Source organism: Monodon monoceros, unplaced genomic scaffold, assembly GCF_005190385.1.
Source record: "Monodon monoceros isolate NGI ecotype Baffin Bay Population unplaced genomic scaffold, NGI_Narwhal_1 Super_Scaffold_18, whole genome shotgun sequence".
Taxonomy (NCBI): Eukaryota; Metazoa; Chordata; class Mammalia; order Artiodactyla; family Monodontidae; genus Monodon; species Monodon monoceros.
In genome coordinates, this window is record NW_021703774.1 from 171,398,442 (window position 1) to 171,415,522 (window position 17,081).

General features: G+C 48.0%; 1 protein-coding gene across 5 annotated transcripts in view; it reads right to left on the reverse strand.

Moving 5' to 3' along the window:
* Positions 1–2,102: 2,102 nt before the first annotated feature.
* VPS13D (vacuolar protein sorting 13 homolog D) overlaps positions 2,103–17,081 on the reverse strand; it is a 246,829-nt gene continuing 231,850 nt past the window's right edge. For all 5 annotated transcript variants that reach the window (XM_029230144.1, XM_029230148.1, XM_029230145.1 and 2 more), the window contains 3 exons: positions 15,347–15,478; positions 4,104–4,344; positions 2,103–2,481 (listed from right to left, as the gene is read on the reverse strand). In XM_029230144.1, coding sequence (XP_029085977.1) covers positions 2,350–2,481; positions 4,104–4,344; positions 15,347–15,478 — 505 coding nt within the window. In that variant the 3' untranslated portion in view covers positions 2,103–2,349. The remainder of the gene's footprint in view (positions 2,482–4,103; positions 4,345–15,346; positions 15,479–17,081) is intronic.

A 17,081-nucleotide genomic window follows, 5' to 3' on the forward strand; every position in this document is an offset into this window, starting at 1 on the left:
TGAAACCTTACCATCACCAGGCCTGGCACGAGGGCTGCGAGGGCGGAGGGAGCCTGAGAAGCTCTTAGCTGGCACCCACCCCCCAACCCCGCCCCATTTGGTCTTTGGATCCCATTTTAACATCTGCCTCTTCCAAGGCGCAAACATCAGGGGGGAGTTGTGCAGTAGGGAGATGAGCAACTATTGTATTTCGAGGGCTGATGAGATTTAGAAAGGAGCCGGGAGGAGGGCATCCCGACACCCGTCTGGAGTCTCCTGGGAGCACCATTCCACAGCGCAGCCCTCAAGCAACTGCCCGCGGGCAGAGCTGCAGAGACCACGGGTTGCCGCTGGGCCCAAAGCCAGGCTTCCTTAGTCACACCAAGCTCCTCAATCCAACAGAACCCCCAAGTGACTTCACTCCAGAAAGTGACAGAAGGCTCACTGACACAAACCATCAACCTCCGAGAGTCTCATCGTTAAGAGGTCATGATCTCAGGCAGTGCGTTACTGATGACAAAAACCACAAGCCAAACTTGTGGGGTGCAGGGTGGGAGGCTGGTGAGGAAGACAAGAAGCCTGCAGGGAGCCGCACCTGGCACATGGCTGTGGCCCAGCAGAACCAGCCAACCGACGGACCAAAAACCCACCCCGACCCTTCAAAAGCTGGGCTTCAATTCTGCAGTCCATGAACCCAGAGTTCAGTGAAGACTATATACAAATCCTGGAGTTCAAGACGAACTATTCTGCCAGAGCACTAAGCACTTGGGTTAAAGCTCTTTGAAAACACACACACGCACACACGCGCACACACACACACGCACGCGCACACACACGCACGCGCGCACACACACACACGCGCGCGAGTGGGGAGAGAAAGATTAGCTTCATTTGTGTTTTGGAAGGATCTGGGTCATGAGTCATAAACACCAAAACCTTCCACGCATCCACTGATCCGATGGGTCCTTTTAGATCTCAGCTACATGTGACACGGTTGTAGAGACTGACTAGATTTATTAAAATAAAAATTAAAAAATCACAAGGCTAGTCACTCATTCTAGGCCTCCCCTCTCCCTACCTTGGTTATTCCTTACAGAAAAGAGAAACCACAGAAACAAGACCCAGGAAGGAGAAGACACTCGGTCTAGGCTTTGCCACCGGTTGGAATTTAAAACCAAGGGCAAGGGATATTTTGGCCAAATCTTGGCCCCAAACTTACAAGAACAGCTTTTTAGCACTCAGATTTCATTCCCTTTTCTAAGACTCTCTCCTTCTCCCTTCTTACCCCAGGGCTGCCGTCGCCGCGTCCCCAGAGCTGTGGGGCTGGGTGGCTGCCTGGAGCTTTATTAAGGAGAACAGAGTCCCAGGACCTCCTGCCGCAGCTGCTCAGGAGAGGGAACACTCTCGCTGTGGGTTTTTGATAAATTTGTGGATTTCTGATCTGTTAAACAGTCCTACAGGATTTTTTTCCCTTCTAAGTTATCAGAGCCTACCAATGTTTCAAACTGGCCTCTCTGATAATAACCCAAGGAAACCTTATAATGCTGGCGTGTGTGTGTGCGTGGTAACAGAACACACCTCAGAGTTTTACCTCAAAGTCTGGCAAGACTAGTCAGGAGAGAGCCAGTGAGACAGGCAGATAAAAAATAATTTGTGACACTCTTAAGAACTATCTTTAAACTGGGGGAGAAATAAATAAAAGATGTGTCCGAGTCACTCCCCTAGGCCTCATCAAGGGCTGGCTCTGGGTCTAGACACTTCGGTTCGCGGCACCAGCCGGGATGAGCACAGGTTTCAAAGGCGTCGCTCTTGACGCACCTGCCCCCTCACCTCAGCCCACCTAACCGTGAATATTCTAGTTTCCCAAACTAAGGCATAACATTCTGCAGCTTCCGAGAACCCCTCTTCACGGACAGCACCCTGAATGAGACGTGCAGAATTAGTGCAACAGAAGATCCAATGTAACTTTATATTACTTTACAGTTAACAAACCTTTACACACGTCACAGGCCCTGTTCGGAAATGCTCCTACGTATTTACAAACACACAGTTGTACATATATACATGTTAACAAAATACAGGGCAATCTAAAAATTAGATTGATCTCAGTTACACTTTCTTTGTTTTAAACGTTATTCAACCAATGCCTCTTAAAAATTACCTCCCCATAATCTAAAGTAACCCCCTGCCCCACAAATTAATATGGTTCCATTTGTAACCTCCCTCACCAGTATTTACTCTCCCTCTTGATAGCATCCCCCCCAAACCTTATTCTGGTTTCCTCTAATTTAAGCCAAGCCCACGGGCCTCTCTCCTCCTGACTGGTTTGGGGTCTACGTCTGGGAGTGTCCCTCCAGCAGCTGGGGTTTCTCAGGAGTCCAGCTCCAACTGCTCTTGGTTTTCATTGAGTCTTAACATAAGTTGCTGTTCATAGTAAAGGCTCTTTGCATAGTTTATTTCTTGTGATAACTTGATAGCAAGGACCTCTGATTTCACGTGGACCTGAAGAAAAGGACAGAATGAGTAACCTGCCCCCAAGGTGGGAAGCCAAACAGAATCACAGGACATGGGCCACTGAAATCCACCCAGGCAGCAGCTCCCAGCCTGACTGCGGACCAGAACAGCATGGGCCGTAGTTTAAAGAAACAGATTCCCAAGGGCCCTACTCCTAGTTATGCCAATTCGAGGTCAGGGGTGGATCTCTGGAATCTGTATCTTTAACTTATTCCCCAGGTGACTGTGCAGTCGACCCATAATCACCTGACATTTGGGACTGCCTGTAACTGAGAACCAGTTTCAGCTCCAAGGTGTGAGGATCAGCTGAGGTGAGACTAACAAAGACTTGGGATTCAAATCTAAAGTCTGGTGATGGTCAAAGCACACAAATGCCCTCGAGGCCTTTCTTATCAAGAAAGCTCACTTGCCTTGAAAGGGCGAAAGTGCAGCTGGGCAAAGCTCCCCACCTCCGAAAGGAACTTGTGGAAATACTCAGGCTTTTGGGTGTTAACTCAATTAATCTACCGGCCCTAACCTAAGCCAATGACCCCAGGGGAGCCTGCACAAGCCAAACCAAACCCAAGCGCATTCCTGGGCAGGGAGAAGGTCAAGGGAGAGAGGCCCAAAAAGGCTGGTTGCTGTTTCTCATCTGTGGAAACACTGAGATAAGCAGGGCCATTTTGAATGGCACGTCATTCTCGAATGCAGGCTTGAAAATCCTAGCATTCCAGGTGAAAAATGAGCAGGGCTAACACCTGGTTTCATGAAAAGATCCCACGTTAGAATATGGCTGGCGGTGGGGTCCCTCACACGTGCTTCTGCCGAGCCAACAACAGCCCCTCCGAGCGGAGGCAGCAGAGTGGTCCAGGCTGCCAGCCCTGGAGCTGCACGGGCACGTGGGTTTGAACCCCAGCTCCCTCCGGTGTTGGCCGGATAACCTTGAGCAAGTCACCTGTCCTCACCAAGCCTCCTGACCACCAAGTGGGGACAACAGCAGTACAACATTAAATAATCTAGAAGTACCTAGAATCCAGCCTGACACACAGTAAACCCTTAACGAATGCTGGTTATTAACAGCAACGGTGTTGTTGAAAAGTCCTGCCATAACAATATCTTGTACCTTTTGGAGGTCAAGTGTAAAGTTTATTTACAGATATTCATTGAGCTTTTACAGTGGATAGGGGCCTATGCTAGATATTGCTTCCTTGTGCAGAAAAAAAAGTTAATTTCCAATTATTCTAGAGGTGAAGCAATGAAGAAGCCAATGTGTGCTCTAACGCCTTCTTAGATTCAATGCGCCGAAGAGTCCCATTTTAGGAATAAAACACCCCTGTGCATCATGTCAGCTGGTCCTCATGGCTGATTAGAGGCGGTAATCCTGCCCATACTGTACGGGTGGGAAACTGCAGCACAAGCGTTGAGCAACCTGCCCTCCGGTGGAGCTGGGAGAGCGGCATCGTCCCACCCCACACACACTGAGCGCCTTCTGCCTGTGGGACTAAGAAGCAGGACCCCTGGGGACTCACAACAGCCCAGCCCAAGCCTCACACACGCGGCAAACACTTTCCCGTTGAGAAGCATCAGCAGGGCGGCAGCTGGCTGAGGAGATAGGGCAGGGGTGCACTCACCATCGGCTTCTGGTGGGAAGGGCCGGGGATGGACACCCCACTGCTCGTGTTCACGGCCTTCTTGGTCACCTGCACATACACCTTCCCGTGGTCTTTGGAGACGAGGCAGTGGTAGAGATCGTCGTACTTGACTTCCAGGAAAATGGCCTCCCGGTCTAGGCAGTCTCCGCTTTTCAGGAAGTAGACGGCCTTGGAGGAGATGAGCACACAGTAGCTGTCGATGTTCTCCACGGCTATGAAGCTGCAGAGAAGGAGGCGGAGTGAGAAGGGCACGCAGAGCTTCGCCAGCTGCTCCTCCAGGCTGAGGCTGTAGGAGGGGGGCCCGAGGCTCCGACCTTGAAGCCAGGCTCCTTCCCTCACTACACCTTGGGCAGGTGGCTCACCCACTCTGAGCCTCCATCTCCTTGTGTGTAAATTAGGAATAAAAAAAGTGACACTGGCCTCTCAGGGCTGCTGTGAGGCCAATGTGTAAAGCACAGAGCCCTTACACAGGGGGCTCGATAATATGACCAAGTGTATCAATAGGAGAAACAATTTTATGGCCTTTTTATAGCCTAAGGCTTAGAGAAAACTGTAGCAGTGCTTTGTTGGGCAGAAGAAGGAAATACAGTGCTTTGAAATGCTGACTGAAGCAGCAGCTGAGAAGGTTCACCAGGAAGACGGGGTGGGGGAGGGGCAGCCACAGGGCTGGAAGTCGTGGGCAGGGGTGGTGACGGACGCGGGGAAAGCGGAAGCGGATGGGTCACCAACCTAGGTGCCGCGAGAGGATGGCACGCCCTCTCCAGGTGCGCGCCTATGTCCACTTCCTTTTTGTCACAGTTCTAGTAAGAGGTCACCTGGTCTCAGCTCAGCACCTCCAGGGACAGGGGACTCACTGGTGAGACCACCACCGCGTTCTCAGAACTCAACTGTTAGAGAGTGCTTTTTTAGGTAAAGCTGTAATCTTGATTTCCATAAACTCTCAGTCATCCCTTCTAGGGGCTTCAGGGCCACTCAGAAAAAAATCTCTTCGGGCTTCCCTGGTGGCTCAGTGGTTGAGAGTCCGCCTGCCGATGCAGGGGACACGGGTTCGTGCCCCGGTCCGGGAAGATTCCACATGCCGTGGAGCGGCTGGGCCCGTGAGCCACGGCCACTGAGGCTGCGCGTCCGGAGCCTGTGCTCTGCCAACGGGAAAGGCCACAACAGCGAGAGGCCCGCGTACCGAAGGAAAAAAAAAAAAAAAAAAATCTCTTCTTCCCTGGAGCCCCAGATTTAAAGTGGAAATTTATGCACGTCAAAGCTCTCAGATCGGCTACTGAATGAAGAGCAGTGACCCTTGGAAACCGCCGTGACAGCTCTCCCAGGCCTGGCTGCCTCTGTCGCATCTTGTGACAGCCTTCCACAATGGGGTGGCCACGTCGGGGGACAGCGCAGGGGAGCGGGTGACGGCAAGAATACTAAGAGCTGACAACAGGCTGGCTGTCAAGCCCCGGCCCCCTGGGACTTGATGTCCTGAGAGGAATTGCCACACCGCAGTTGCCTGGAGCCGCAGCTCCCCTGGAACGGCTCAGGGACCCGGTCCCAGGATGGCTTTGTTCCACGGTCAGCAGTCGCCAAACTCTGCTGGGATGGAGCAGGCCTGCCTGCTGCTGGACAGGCCGGTCCTCTCTCAGTCCCAAGCTGGCGCCAGGTCCCTGCTCACCTCTGGGCTTAGAGAGCCCCCCATTCTGAACACGCCTTGTCTCTCAGACCAAGGGTTCACGAGTTCTCTCTGAAGCTTCCCGAGAAACACGCCCACCCTGCGCCCACTTCTGAAGGCTTCGTCGCTTACTGTCAAGAGCACTGCCAAGCAACTACTTGTTCTCATTTTGTTTCCCAGACAGGTATTTGACTCTCTGACTAAGCTGATGTAAAAGGGGTCCACACCCTACGCCCCCCGTGTCTCCTTGGGCACCCACCACTGAGTCGGCCACCCCCTCAGGACTCAGTGAAAATATGCCTGGTTCCAGCTGCCATTTTAATTACAGCCTCACATGACAAAATTTGGGGTTTATTGTTCTATTCTAACTGGTTGGCAATGCCAAGAATGTAGACTTGTAAAGTCTCAATGCCAAAATTAGAAATACCCAGCAGCTTTTGGCGTTCAGGCCACTTAGCAAGGAATTTCCCATGTCCCGGGCTCTGACAGTATCCAGGGGGCAGCAGTATCATTTAAAGAAACCAACTGAAATCTAAAATAGCTGGTCCAGGGGAAGAAAAGGTGACAGAAAGAGACAGAGAGAGATGAAAAAAGCTTCCTAACAAAGAGAGGAAGGATCACAGGACCAGCTAGAACTTACTGGGAAACTAGCTTAAAAACTGAAAATGGCCTAGGACTTCAAAGCACAGGTGGGCCGGGCACATGGTGACCGAGGCTGTAATGGGCTCTCAAAGGAGATCCCCGAAGTTGGCCACCGCAATTAGGGTGAGAGCAGCACATGCATTAAAAATCCAATAGGGATTGTTACCTTTCCTCTGGTCCAGCACAAGATGGGGTACTTCTATCCCATCACCCGTGCCTCCACTCTCACCCTGTTTAGTACCCGCTGTCTGACATTTATGCACAGCCTCTAAAAGGGCCAAGGCCTTTCCATCTGGGCAGCTGCTCTTACACCCGGGCCGACTGGCTGACACTATTAGTGCCCTTTCCAAACTGGACTTCTTTAAAACAGACTCCCTTCCAAGAGGCCACAGACAGTGCAAAGTCCTCCATAAGGCCAGAACAACTTCTGTTCTGGGTGGAAGGAAGGAGGAAGGGTGGCTCTGAGCTGGGATGCTCTAGTGAGAGCTGCTCCATACAGTGGTGGAAGTGCAGGCCGAGCGGGCAGGGAGACCCACCAGGCTGGGCCAGCTGCTGTCTCTGCGGCTCAGTTTCTTCATCTGATAGAGATCATACTACCTGCCGTCACAAAGTCAGTAAATCCATGGGCAAAAAATTCATGGCCGGGCCTCCCTGGTGGCGCAGCGGTTAACAATCCGCCTGCCAATGCAGGGGCCACGGATTCGAGCCCTGGTCCAGGAAGGTCCCACATGCCACGGAGCAACTAAGCCCGTGCGCCACAACTACTGAGCCTGTGCTCTAGAGCCCGTGAGCCACAACTACTGAAGCCCACGTACCACAACTACTGAAGCCCACGTGCCACAACTACTGAGCCTGCGCTCTAGAGCCCGTGAGCCACAACTACTGAAGCCCACGTGCCACAACTACTGAAGCCCATGCCTCACAACTACTGAGCCTGCACTCTAGAGCCCACAAGGCACAACTACTGAAGCCCTCGCGCCTAGAGCCCAAGCTCCTCAACGAGAGAGCCCACCACGGTGAGAGGCCCGTGCACCACGATGAAGAGTAGTCCCCGCTCACCGCAACTAGAGAAAGCCCACGCACAGCAACGAAGACCCAACACAGCCAAAAATAATAAATAAATAAATAAATAAATAAATAAATAAATAAAAGGAATTCACGTCTATTACAGAAATGTGAGGGGAGAGGAGCAGTTTGTAAATGTGCACAGGTCTCTATTCTGTGAGCCCAGGGGCCCTATTCGTACCCTGAAGCTAATACAGACAGTAATTTTTGGACATTTACATGAAATGTTCTAGTCTTTTCAAATCAAAAGCAGCCAAGGGTCTAAGTGAAAGGAGGGGAAAGGGAGACAGCGGGGCCTCAGCTGGAGTGCCAGGGTCCCAGACCACGGTCTCAGCAAAAACCCAGACACTGACTTAGCCAACAGCGTCTCTCTCTCCATTTTCCCCCGATGCTCCCCTGGAACTCCCACAACCAGTGACCAAGGCTTTGGGTTTCATCATTACAGCATACATTTTTTAAAAAACAAAATCTGGAAACCACAACAAAGAATAATTAAAACTGAGCTCCAGATTATGGGTCCCCTCCTGTAATGGAGACCAACCCCAAACTTGTCACTGAGAGAGAGGAACCAAAACCCAGGGGGACAAGAGAAGTCGAACCAATGAGTGCACTCAGCACTTCTCTGCCCATCTGCCCCCGCCTCTGTCCCTTTGTCATCAAAGCCCGGTGTCCCCCACCCTTCCTGGCCGTCCCCTGCAAAGGCCTGTGCCCCACAGCCTTTCATGTGCATCACTTGAGAGGCTCAGGGTTTCGTCCAGAGTGGCAGCGGCTATGGCCTCACACGAGCTGAGTCTAGACACGGGGCTCTCCACTCTTCATCCCCTGTACCCCCCTCGCTTCACGCAGGGCTGCTCTTGGCTCATGAATGAGTGACCATTGCAAACCCTCGTGGGATGACATGGGGAGGAAAGCCATGTGGTCTCAGGTCAATCCTGAGTGTGTCCTTCTACCCTCTGACCTATTATTAATTCGGAGGAAGAATGAAAAAATGTGGCCAGAGACACACAGCCTCTGGATAAGCTGTACCCTTCAAATATGAAGAACCAGAGAAGCTGCCCAGTGCTCTGTAGACACCGCGACACCGCGAATGATTCTATAAAAAAAACAGGCGGGGACTCCCCTGGTGGCGCCGTGGCTGACAATCCGCCTGCCAATGCAGGGGACACGGGTTCGAGCCCTGGTCCGGGAAGGTCCCACGTGTCGCGGAGCAACTAAGCCTGTGAGCCACAACTGGTGAGCCTGTGCTCTGGAGCCCACTAGCCACAAAACAAAAAACAGGATTTTTAGACATTGGTTAAAAGTTTCACTTATAACTCTCCTTTAAGGAGACAAAGAGGACATTCTGACCTTGGGATCAACTTCAGAAAGTTTCTTCTGAGAGAAAGGAAAGCTGTGGCACGTGGCTTACACCATTCTCCAAGATGACAGGTTCTAACAGTGAGTGAACCCGGCAAGGTTCAGTGCCGCAGAAGTAGCACCCACGACGACGATATCTCAGACCATGATACCACAGGGCATTCTCATCAACACCAGTGACATGACCAACAATAGCTTCAACCCTCTCGCTCTGTGGCAGGTAGAAATGTTGTCTCCAAGCCCCACGGCTGATGTGCCATTGGAACCAGCCAATCTTAGGTGCCAACTGGCTCTGTCACCAGCCACATGGCTTGGCTCAGAGTTTCTTGCCGTCACGTGTAGAGCGAGGGTCATCATATCTCCTCTTAGGGCCACTGTGATGCTTAGAACTGACCTACATGCCCAACTAATGGTGGCTATTGTTATTTCTTTTGTTGAGAACAGATGCTAAGTTATCCTAATCCTGTGGGGAAGGTCCCCTTGCAAGTCTGCTACAGATCCTTGCTTCAGCAGGTTGGAAAAATGAGTGACCCTCTAAGAGACCACAAGGAAACAGGCTCAGGACCAATTATTCCTCCTTAGGGAGAGAGAAATCCGCCAATTGTTTCAATTACCCTTTTCAATTGATTTCTTTTTCTCCCACTCTTTTTTTTTTGGCTTTATTAACTCTATTTATATATGTTTATTTTCCTCACTTTGTAGGCACTTCAAAATCAGAAGAGTTCAGAGCTGTCTTACTCCAGGAGTGCTCCCAGAACAGGCTCCTGCCCCGCATGTGTCTCTCCCCAAGTCCAGGTGTGACCCCACACCTGTGTCTGAGCCTGGGGTCTTGCAGAGCGTCTCGGCACACATGTCCCACGGGTCCTCACACTCAGCACGGCCTCTCGAATCCTCTCCTCCTCCAGCACCGCCCCTCGCAGTTGATGGCATCTCCATCCAACCGACCAGGCAAGCAGCCCTCGAGCCCCTCTCAGCCCCACCCCTCGCTCAGCTTCTAAACCTGGTCAGTCTACTGACTGTACTGACGCCTGCCTCCCTGTCCCCTCTCCCCCTCTTCTCTGCCAGTCTGTGCTCACCTGGATCACTCCCAGGGCCTCCTAAGTGCTTTCCTGCCCCCAGTCTCTCCAACTCTGATCCCTTTCTCTGTTGCTGTCAAGGTTACATTTTTAACGTCATTTTGAGTGAGATCCTCTTCAAAATCTCACCACTGCCTACAGGAAGCCGTTACGGCTCTCAGAATCTGTATGGACACCAAGGGGGGAAGGGGGGGGATTTAAAAAAAAAAAAGCTCTCAGAATCTGGCCTTGTAACCCACCTTTCCAACCTCTGCTCCTTCCCTCCCACACATGTGCTGCCACCACACCCAGCTAACTGGAGTCCCCCCAGAAATGCCGCTAACTCTCCTGTCTCTGAGCCTTTGCCCGGCACTCTTCTCTGCATATATGCCTTTCTCTCTTCTCGGCCCATTTCTCCTTGTGCTGCAGGACCAGATCAACTGCCAACAGCCTTCCCTGGCTTTCTAGGCACAAATTAATAACTTGCCCTTGTGGTCCCATAACACATGGCCCATACTTCTATTTTAAAAGCAATCACAGGGCTTCCCTGGTGGCGCAGTAGTTGAGACTCCGCCTGCCCATGCAGGGGACACGGGTTCGTGCCCTGGTCCGGGAAGATCCCACATGCTGTGGAGCGGCTGGGCCCGTGAGCCATGGCCGTTGAGCCTGCGTGTCCGGAGCCTGTGCTCCGCAACGGGAGAGGCCACAACAGTGAGAGGCCCGCGTACCGCAAAAAAAAAAAAAAAGCAATCACATGTTCATAAATAGTTGCTAATACTGTCTGCTTCCCCTGCTAGACTGTGAACTTGTCCTGGGGCATAGTAGGATTCAATAAATTCATGTGTTATGTAGTCTCAGAAAATAACAATGAATTTACGTTGTAGGGTCCAATGGGATTTGCCAGTGCACAACTTTGGATGTTGCATGTATTTTACCCAGTGGTAAAGATAAAGAATTCTCTCAGAAGTCTTGATTTAACTTGTTATTAGCAAGCCACTAACTTTCCCTTCCTTCGTCCCTCCCTCCCTCCGTTCCTTTCTTTCTATTGAAGTATAGTCGATTTACAATGTTGTGTTAGTTTCAGGTGTACAGCAAAGACAAGCCATTAACTTTTATCAGAGTAGCTGGATAATCCACCAAATGAAAGTTTTAATTTAGTGGCATATCAAAGAATATCCAATTTTCTAAGTGTCAAAGGTTATTGGTAGATTATTTCCTGGCCTAGAAAACGGAAGCCAATGAATTCTATCCCACTTCTCAAAAGGTCTGATCTTTTGTTTTTGTTTTGAGACTGCATATATGACTATAAGGTTTTTATTTACAATTATATGCTATTAGAATCAACACTATAACGTGTGCTCAAAATAAAAAATTCTGATTTCTATATCTGCAATTTCTCAAGAAGGATAGACAGGATACAAAATATATAAACAGTATGTTTACAAAGGGGGCAAGAAAGGAGAATTTTTTTTTTTTTTTTTGCGGTACGCAGGCCTGTCACTGTTGTGGCCTCTCCCGTTGCAGAGCACAGGCTCAGCGGCCATGGCTCACGGGCCCAGCCGCTCCGTGGCATGTGGGATCTTCCCGGACCGGGGCATGAACCCGTGTCCCCTGCATCGGCAAGCGGACTCTCAACCACTGCGCCACCAGGGAAGCCCAAGAAAGGAGAATTTTACTCTTGATTTTCTTTCTTTCTGTACTCTTTGGATTTGCTAATTATGTACATGAGTTTATTTCATCAAAAAGAGAAAAGACTAACCTGGCTGGTGGGTTTATAAGCTATTTTGGCTTACTTTTTATACTTTTTTTTTGTATTAAAAAAAGATCTCAATAAAGAAAAAGGAGAAAAAAGAAGAGGAGGAACACACTCAAAACAGATGGAAATGAGCACACAACCCAAACGGACCAGGGAGCTAGCTGCCTGGCTCGGCTGAGATCAAGTGACCCAGGGATCCAGTGACAGCCTCCAAGACACTGACTAGACTCAAGTGGCCTCCTACGGGTGACTTTCAAGTGTCCCCAGAAGGCAAGCACCACCTTCAAAGTCTTGCACGGGAACCACTTCCCAGGTCCTGCTGCCCCTGAAGGGTTCTTAGCTGCTGCTGTTCATTCCTTTTCCTTTCATCTGTAAATATACCAGCATATTTCTCTAAAGGATAAGGACTCTTTTTGTTAGCACAGTCACAATACTAAAAAATAATGAATAATAATAATTTAAAATGTCAGACATTTAGAAAGGCTCCTAATTTCCAATCAGAACAGGAGCTCTTAATATTCAGGGATCATGGACCCCCACATCGGCATTCTGGGGAGGCCCATAATCCCCTTCTAAGAATGCTAACTTTAAATGCATAGGATTACAAAGGAAGTCAATTATATTTAAATATATCTATCGAAATATTAAAATTGGGATAGAAAACTGAAAGCTTCTTTTTTAAAGCATAAAATAATATCTAATAAAAAAAACTCACAAATACTATTTCCTAAAACTACATTTTTTTTTTTTAAACATCTTTATTGGGGTATAATTACTTTACAATGGTTAAAACTACATTTTAAAAATATAATCTAATTGTCAAATAAACTCCAGAAAACAGTATGTTTGGGCAGCTACTTAGGTCATGTGCATTGCTTGTAAGCACCTTTTTGGAAAAGGTAAAGAGCCACCCTAGTGCTTACATTGCTAGTATGTAACTTGGTCTGTGATGGTGTATTGGAAATAAAATAGGTACTTTCTTTCTTTTTTTTTTTTTTTAATGAGAATGAGGTTTCTGGCTACAGACTAGACACTAGTTACAGAGAAAAATTAATTTAATAAATAGAACAAATTTCACTTTAACAGCATCTTAACCCAGGATCCGATTTCAGAACCAAACTTAAGAAAAATGGAAAGTAATGGCAATTTTGTAACATATCAGAGGAATATTTGATTCATTCGAAACTGAAGCCTTTTCAGTTGGCCAGACCTTAAATCATATGTCAGCAACTATCTTTTTAATACTAATTAATTAAATAAAATAAAAAATTAAATGAAACTTGATCTGGGAGAACAAAGTTGAAGTAACCATGGCACTGTGGACTTCGCGGGGTTTTCACTACATCAGGAAGTAATTACACAATATTTTCCAGAAGTGAAACAGTGAGTCTAACTGGAAAAAAATGTGGAAACATTTAGTTAGAACAGTAGGGCAAGGTATTAAAGAGCCTTTTAAGGGGTTAACTCTGAAGGAAAATATGCAAATAATTGGGTCTTTAAACATGTTTTTAATTACGATTCCAGGATAAAATTCAGGTATTCTATGGCACTCCTGTGCTTCTCCTGAAAACGCCTTTCTTGCAGAGGGATGCCTCCAACATTCACGTCACCGTGAAGACCCAGCCTGACAACCGAGGATACTTCAGAGGAACATTTGCCAGGTCCCCGATGACTTCTTCCCTGTACACTGAGGAAGGCTACGGTCATGTGGCTTCTTCAACATTCACTGGCAAGATTTAACCCACAAACTTGGGTAGAGACACATGGTTTTCATCTTAAGAGTCAAAAGTCATTCACGCCAACATCTTTTCCTAGCTCTTATGAATTTTAAGAGTTTCATGAAATCTGTTTTACTGACTTCATTTTGATTTCGGTTTTCAGCTTTCCATGGCTCTGTTTTTAATGCATGTATCTCACTGGGAGCAAGCCTATGTTAGCTGTAGTACACAATTTCTCCCTGTGTTCTTGGCATATGTCATCCTATTGAAAATGAATTTCACGAGGACCAATGTTTGACTTGAAAATGAATTTCACAAGGTTTCACTTGAATAAGGGTGAGTGGGAAAGAAAAAAGCACAACGTACAACAACTTTCCAACTATCATTCATTCAACAAATATTTGTTGAGTGCCTAGTATGTGCCAGGCACTGTTCCATGTACTGAGGATCCTTCAATGAATGGAACAGACAAAAACTGCGGCCTTCATGGAGCTGCCATTCTAGTAGACTCTGCACCATGTCCCGCTACACCTGGGGAATGACTCTCTGAGCCTCCGATCCAAAGGCCAAAAGTTACATTAGCAAAGTGGTATATGGGGCAGCCATGGCACCAAATCCTCACCGAAGGCAGGCAGGAATATAAAGCCCTCCCTGGAGTGAAATACTGGGGATTCTGGTTATTGGAGTGATGGCCAGAGCTGAGGCTAGACTAAAAGAGCAGATAGATGTGTGCTATGGACAGAATTATGTCCCCACCTATTTGGAGCAAGGAAGTAATGAAGGTTAAATGAGGTCATAAGGGTGGGGCCCTGATTCTATAGGAGACACCAGAGATCTTGCTCACCCTTTCTCTGCCATGTGAGGACACAGCCAGAAGGTGGCCATCTGCAAGCCGGGAAGAGAGCCTGCACCAGGAACCAACTCAGCCAGCACCTTGATCTTGGACTTCCCAGCCTCAGACTATGAGAAATAATTTTTTGTTGCTTAAGTCACTCAGTCTTGTTATGGCAGCCTGAGCTGACTACGATAATGTAATACACCTCCATCACTGAGAGACTTTCCAATAACACTGCAAGGAGCTTGAGTTACAAAAAACACATCTAGGAAGACGCCATCCCATGCAGCAAGCAACAAATGAATTCTGGACTTGACTTTTGATATCTCCGTTCAAATACTGCTACAAAACTATGAGATGAGGTTAGTTTAACAGCATTTCTAACGACGACACTGAAGGCTCTCCTGAGAGCTCACCTCTACTTCAGATATCCTCCACCAACCAAAAAACATTCATGGTCCTCTGAACCCTCCCTAGCTTGCTTTATCTTAAGAAAGATAAATAAGCATTAAGAGAAATTAAACTAGTATTTTGCTACTTATCAGGCAGAACTAATTGCTTTCTCTGGACTGTGGTTCTAACACCTATTTAGGTTACAGAGCATTTTACGCTAAGAGTCTCTGCAGAATATCCTAAAATAGTGATATACTGAATTCTACCACATCAACTAGGAAAAACTTCACTAACTGAAAATATAACAAGATCCTAAGTATATAAGGCTCCACATTCAAAGAATAACAGAACAACCTTGAGAACACTGTTGCGTTTCCAAACTTTTCAGCTCCCAGTTGGTTGTTTATCTGTTTTGTTTTACTAGCATTCTGCAGCAAACAACAAAACACCGAAGTTTAGGAAAGTCTCACAGGGCAAAACACCTGTAGATTGAGAACACTTTATCTTCTCTTTCTGAACTAATTAGAAGGAGACTGCCAACGTTAAGGTCCCACTATGGAACTCACTTTGAGAACCATTGTTATATCTGAATCTATAAAACATCTGGGCCAAGGAATCTTGTTGACCAGTTCCAAGGCCTAAGAGTCACGCTGATACTCAGATCGGACAGAAACTTCTCAGAGTCAAAGCCAGAAAAGACAACCTGGTGAACCGAAAGGGCTGGTTTCCCACGGCTCCAACTTACAATTCGTCTTGTATGTTGTCTGTTAGTTTGAAGAGCTGCTCCTGCCCTTCGGCCTGGCTCTCAGAATAGCGGGGAAGCAGGCCCTGCGGCCCTGCGCAGCACCGTGGTTTCCGTACCCTCTGTGCTTGGGTCCTAGGTGGGGAAATGGACAAGAAGCGAAGAGGTTAAGTGTTAAACGTCAAAATGATTTCCCTTCCTTCCTTGTCTGAGATAAAAACACCACTCAACACAGGACATACTCTAAATCTGGTGACCGGAATTAAACTACATTTAGTACCACCCATGAATGCACTAGAAGAAAGTGGTTAAAGACTCCAGTTTTGAACAAGAACCTCACCGTTGCCATTTTCTAGCTATGTGATCGTGGACAAGTCAGTTAACTTCTTCAACCCTCAATTCCAGTTCCCTCTGTAAAACAGGATGATGACACCCACCTCACAGGACTGCCGTGAAGATCAAACAAAATCATGCCCATCGAGCCCATGTTTGACAGGATGTAGGCTATCCACCAACAGTGGCTCTTGTTATTGTTATTATTACTGGACTTCCACTTGGTCACACTCTATTTTTCTAGGAAATCTCTTCAGGAGAGGCACCTCTGGACTTGTAAAGGGTCAGGAAGAAGAGTGAGACGCTTTGGGCATAAGTCAGAACACACCAAGCTTCTCAGCTTCTTCTAGGATGAGCTCAGCTGCCTGGGTGTAGGGTGAGGGACACAGTGATCACAGGAGATGAAAGGAGAAGAAAGGCTCCATGGACTGGTCCCAGGCCACAGTCTGGGATTCTGTGGCGGCTCTCACTCATGGCCCTCAGCTGTCCGTTACCCAAAGGAATCTGCTTTGCTGTGGCTTTCAGGGTAGGCTGATGTTGTCTTTCTCCACAAACCATATACAGGGTAATTGATAAGTACTTTTTGGTGTTTTCCTAGAAACAGGAGTCCATATTTGTTTTGGAAAGGCTGTGCATATTTCAGATGACTGATAAGAGTGTGCCTGGTCTGTCCTCGGCCTTGTACTTGGTGTACTTTTCATTATTTGTTCCTGGATTCCATTGAAGCAAAACACCCCTCTCTAGACATATCTACAAGCGAGGCCTAGGCTTACACACTGAATCAGCACTCCAGGATCGTGTGCTAACAGCAGTGGAAAGACTTACTTGCAAGGGCAGAGAAGTGCCTGGTGGGCGAATCAGGGTAAAGATAGGGACAGAAACAGTCAGCGGGTTAGCTGCAAACCTGGGACGACGCAAAGCCCTCCTGGGCCCATGTCAACACTCCGCCTATCAGGCCACGCTGCCTCAAGTCCCAGACCTGGGTAATGCTTGATATGGGCTGGAAAACCAGACATCCAGTGATAATGTTTTAAAAGTTCAGTAATAAGGATGCCCCAAGTACTACTAATTGTGTTCTCCAAGTGAGACTAAAAAGAAGTTTCGACCATCTGCACCAAGGGAATGGGTAAACAACCCAATTTTATTGCTATGATATTAATATATTCACATATTCCTGCTGTGCACAGTCTCAATTCCTTCTTCAGGACTGAGGCCCACTGCTGGCTATTTAGATCCCAACTACTGGTTGAAAATACGGAGGGCAGTGTCGGGAGCTGCTCACAGAGTTCACCCCTCATAGGGAAGTTTGACAACTGCTGGTGTAAGGATGCTGGAAAACACTGAGTGAGAGAAACCCAGGGGAAGGAGCGTGGTGTACTTTTCCAGATAGCTGAGTCCTGTACTT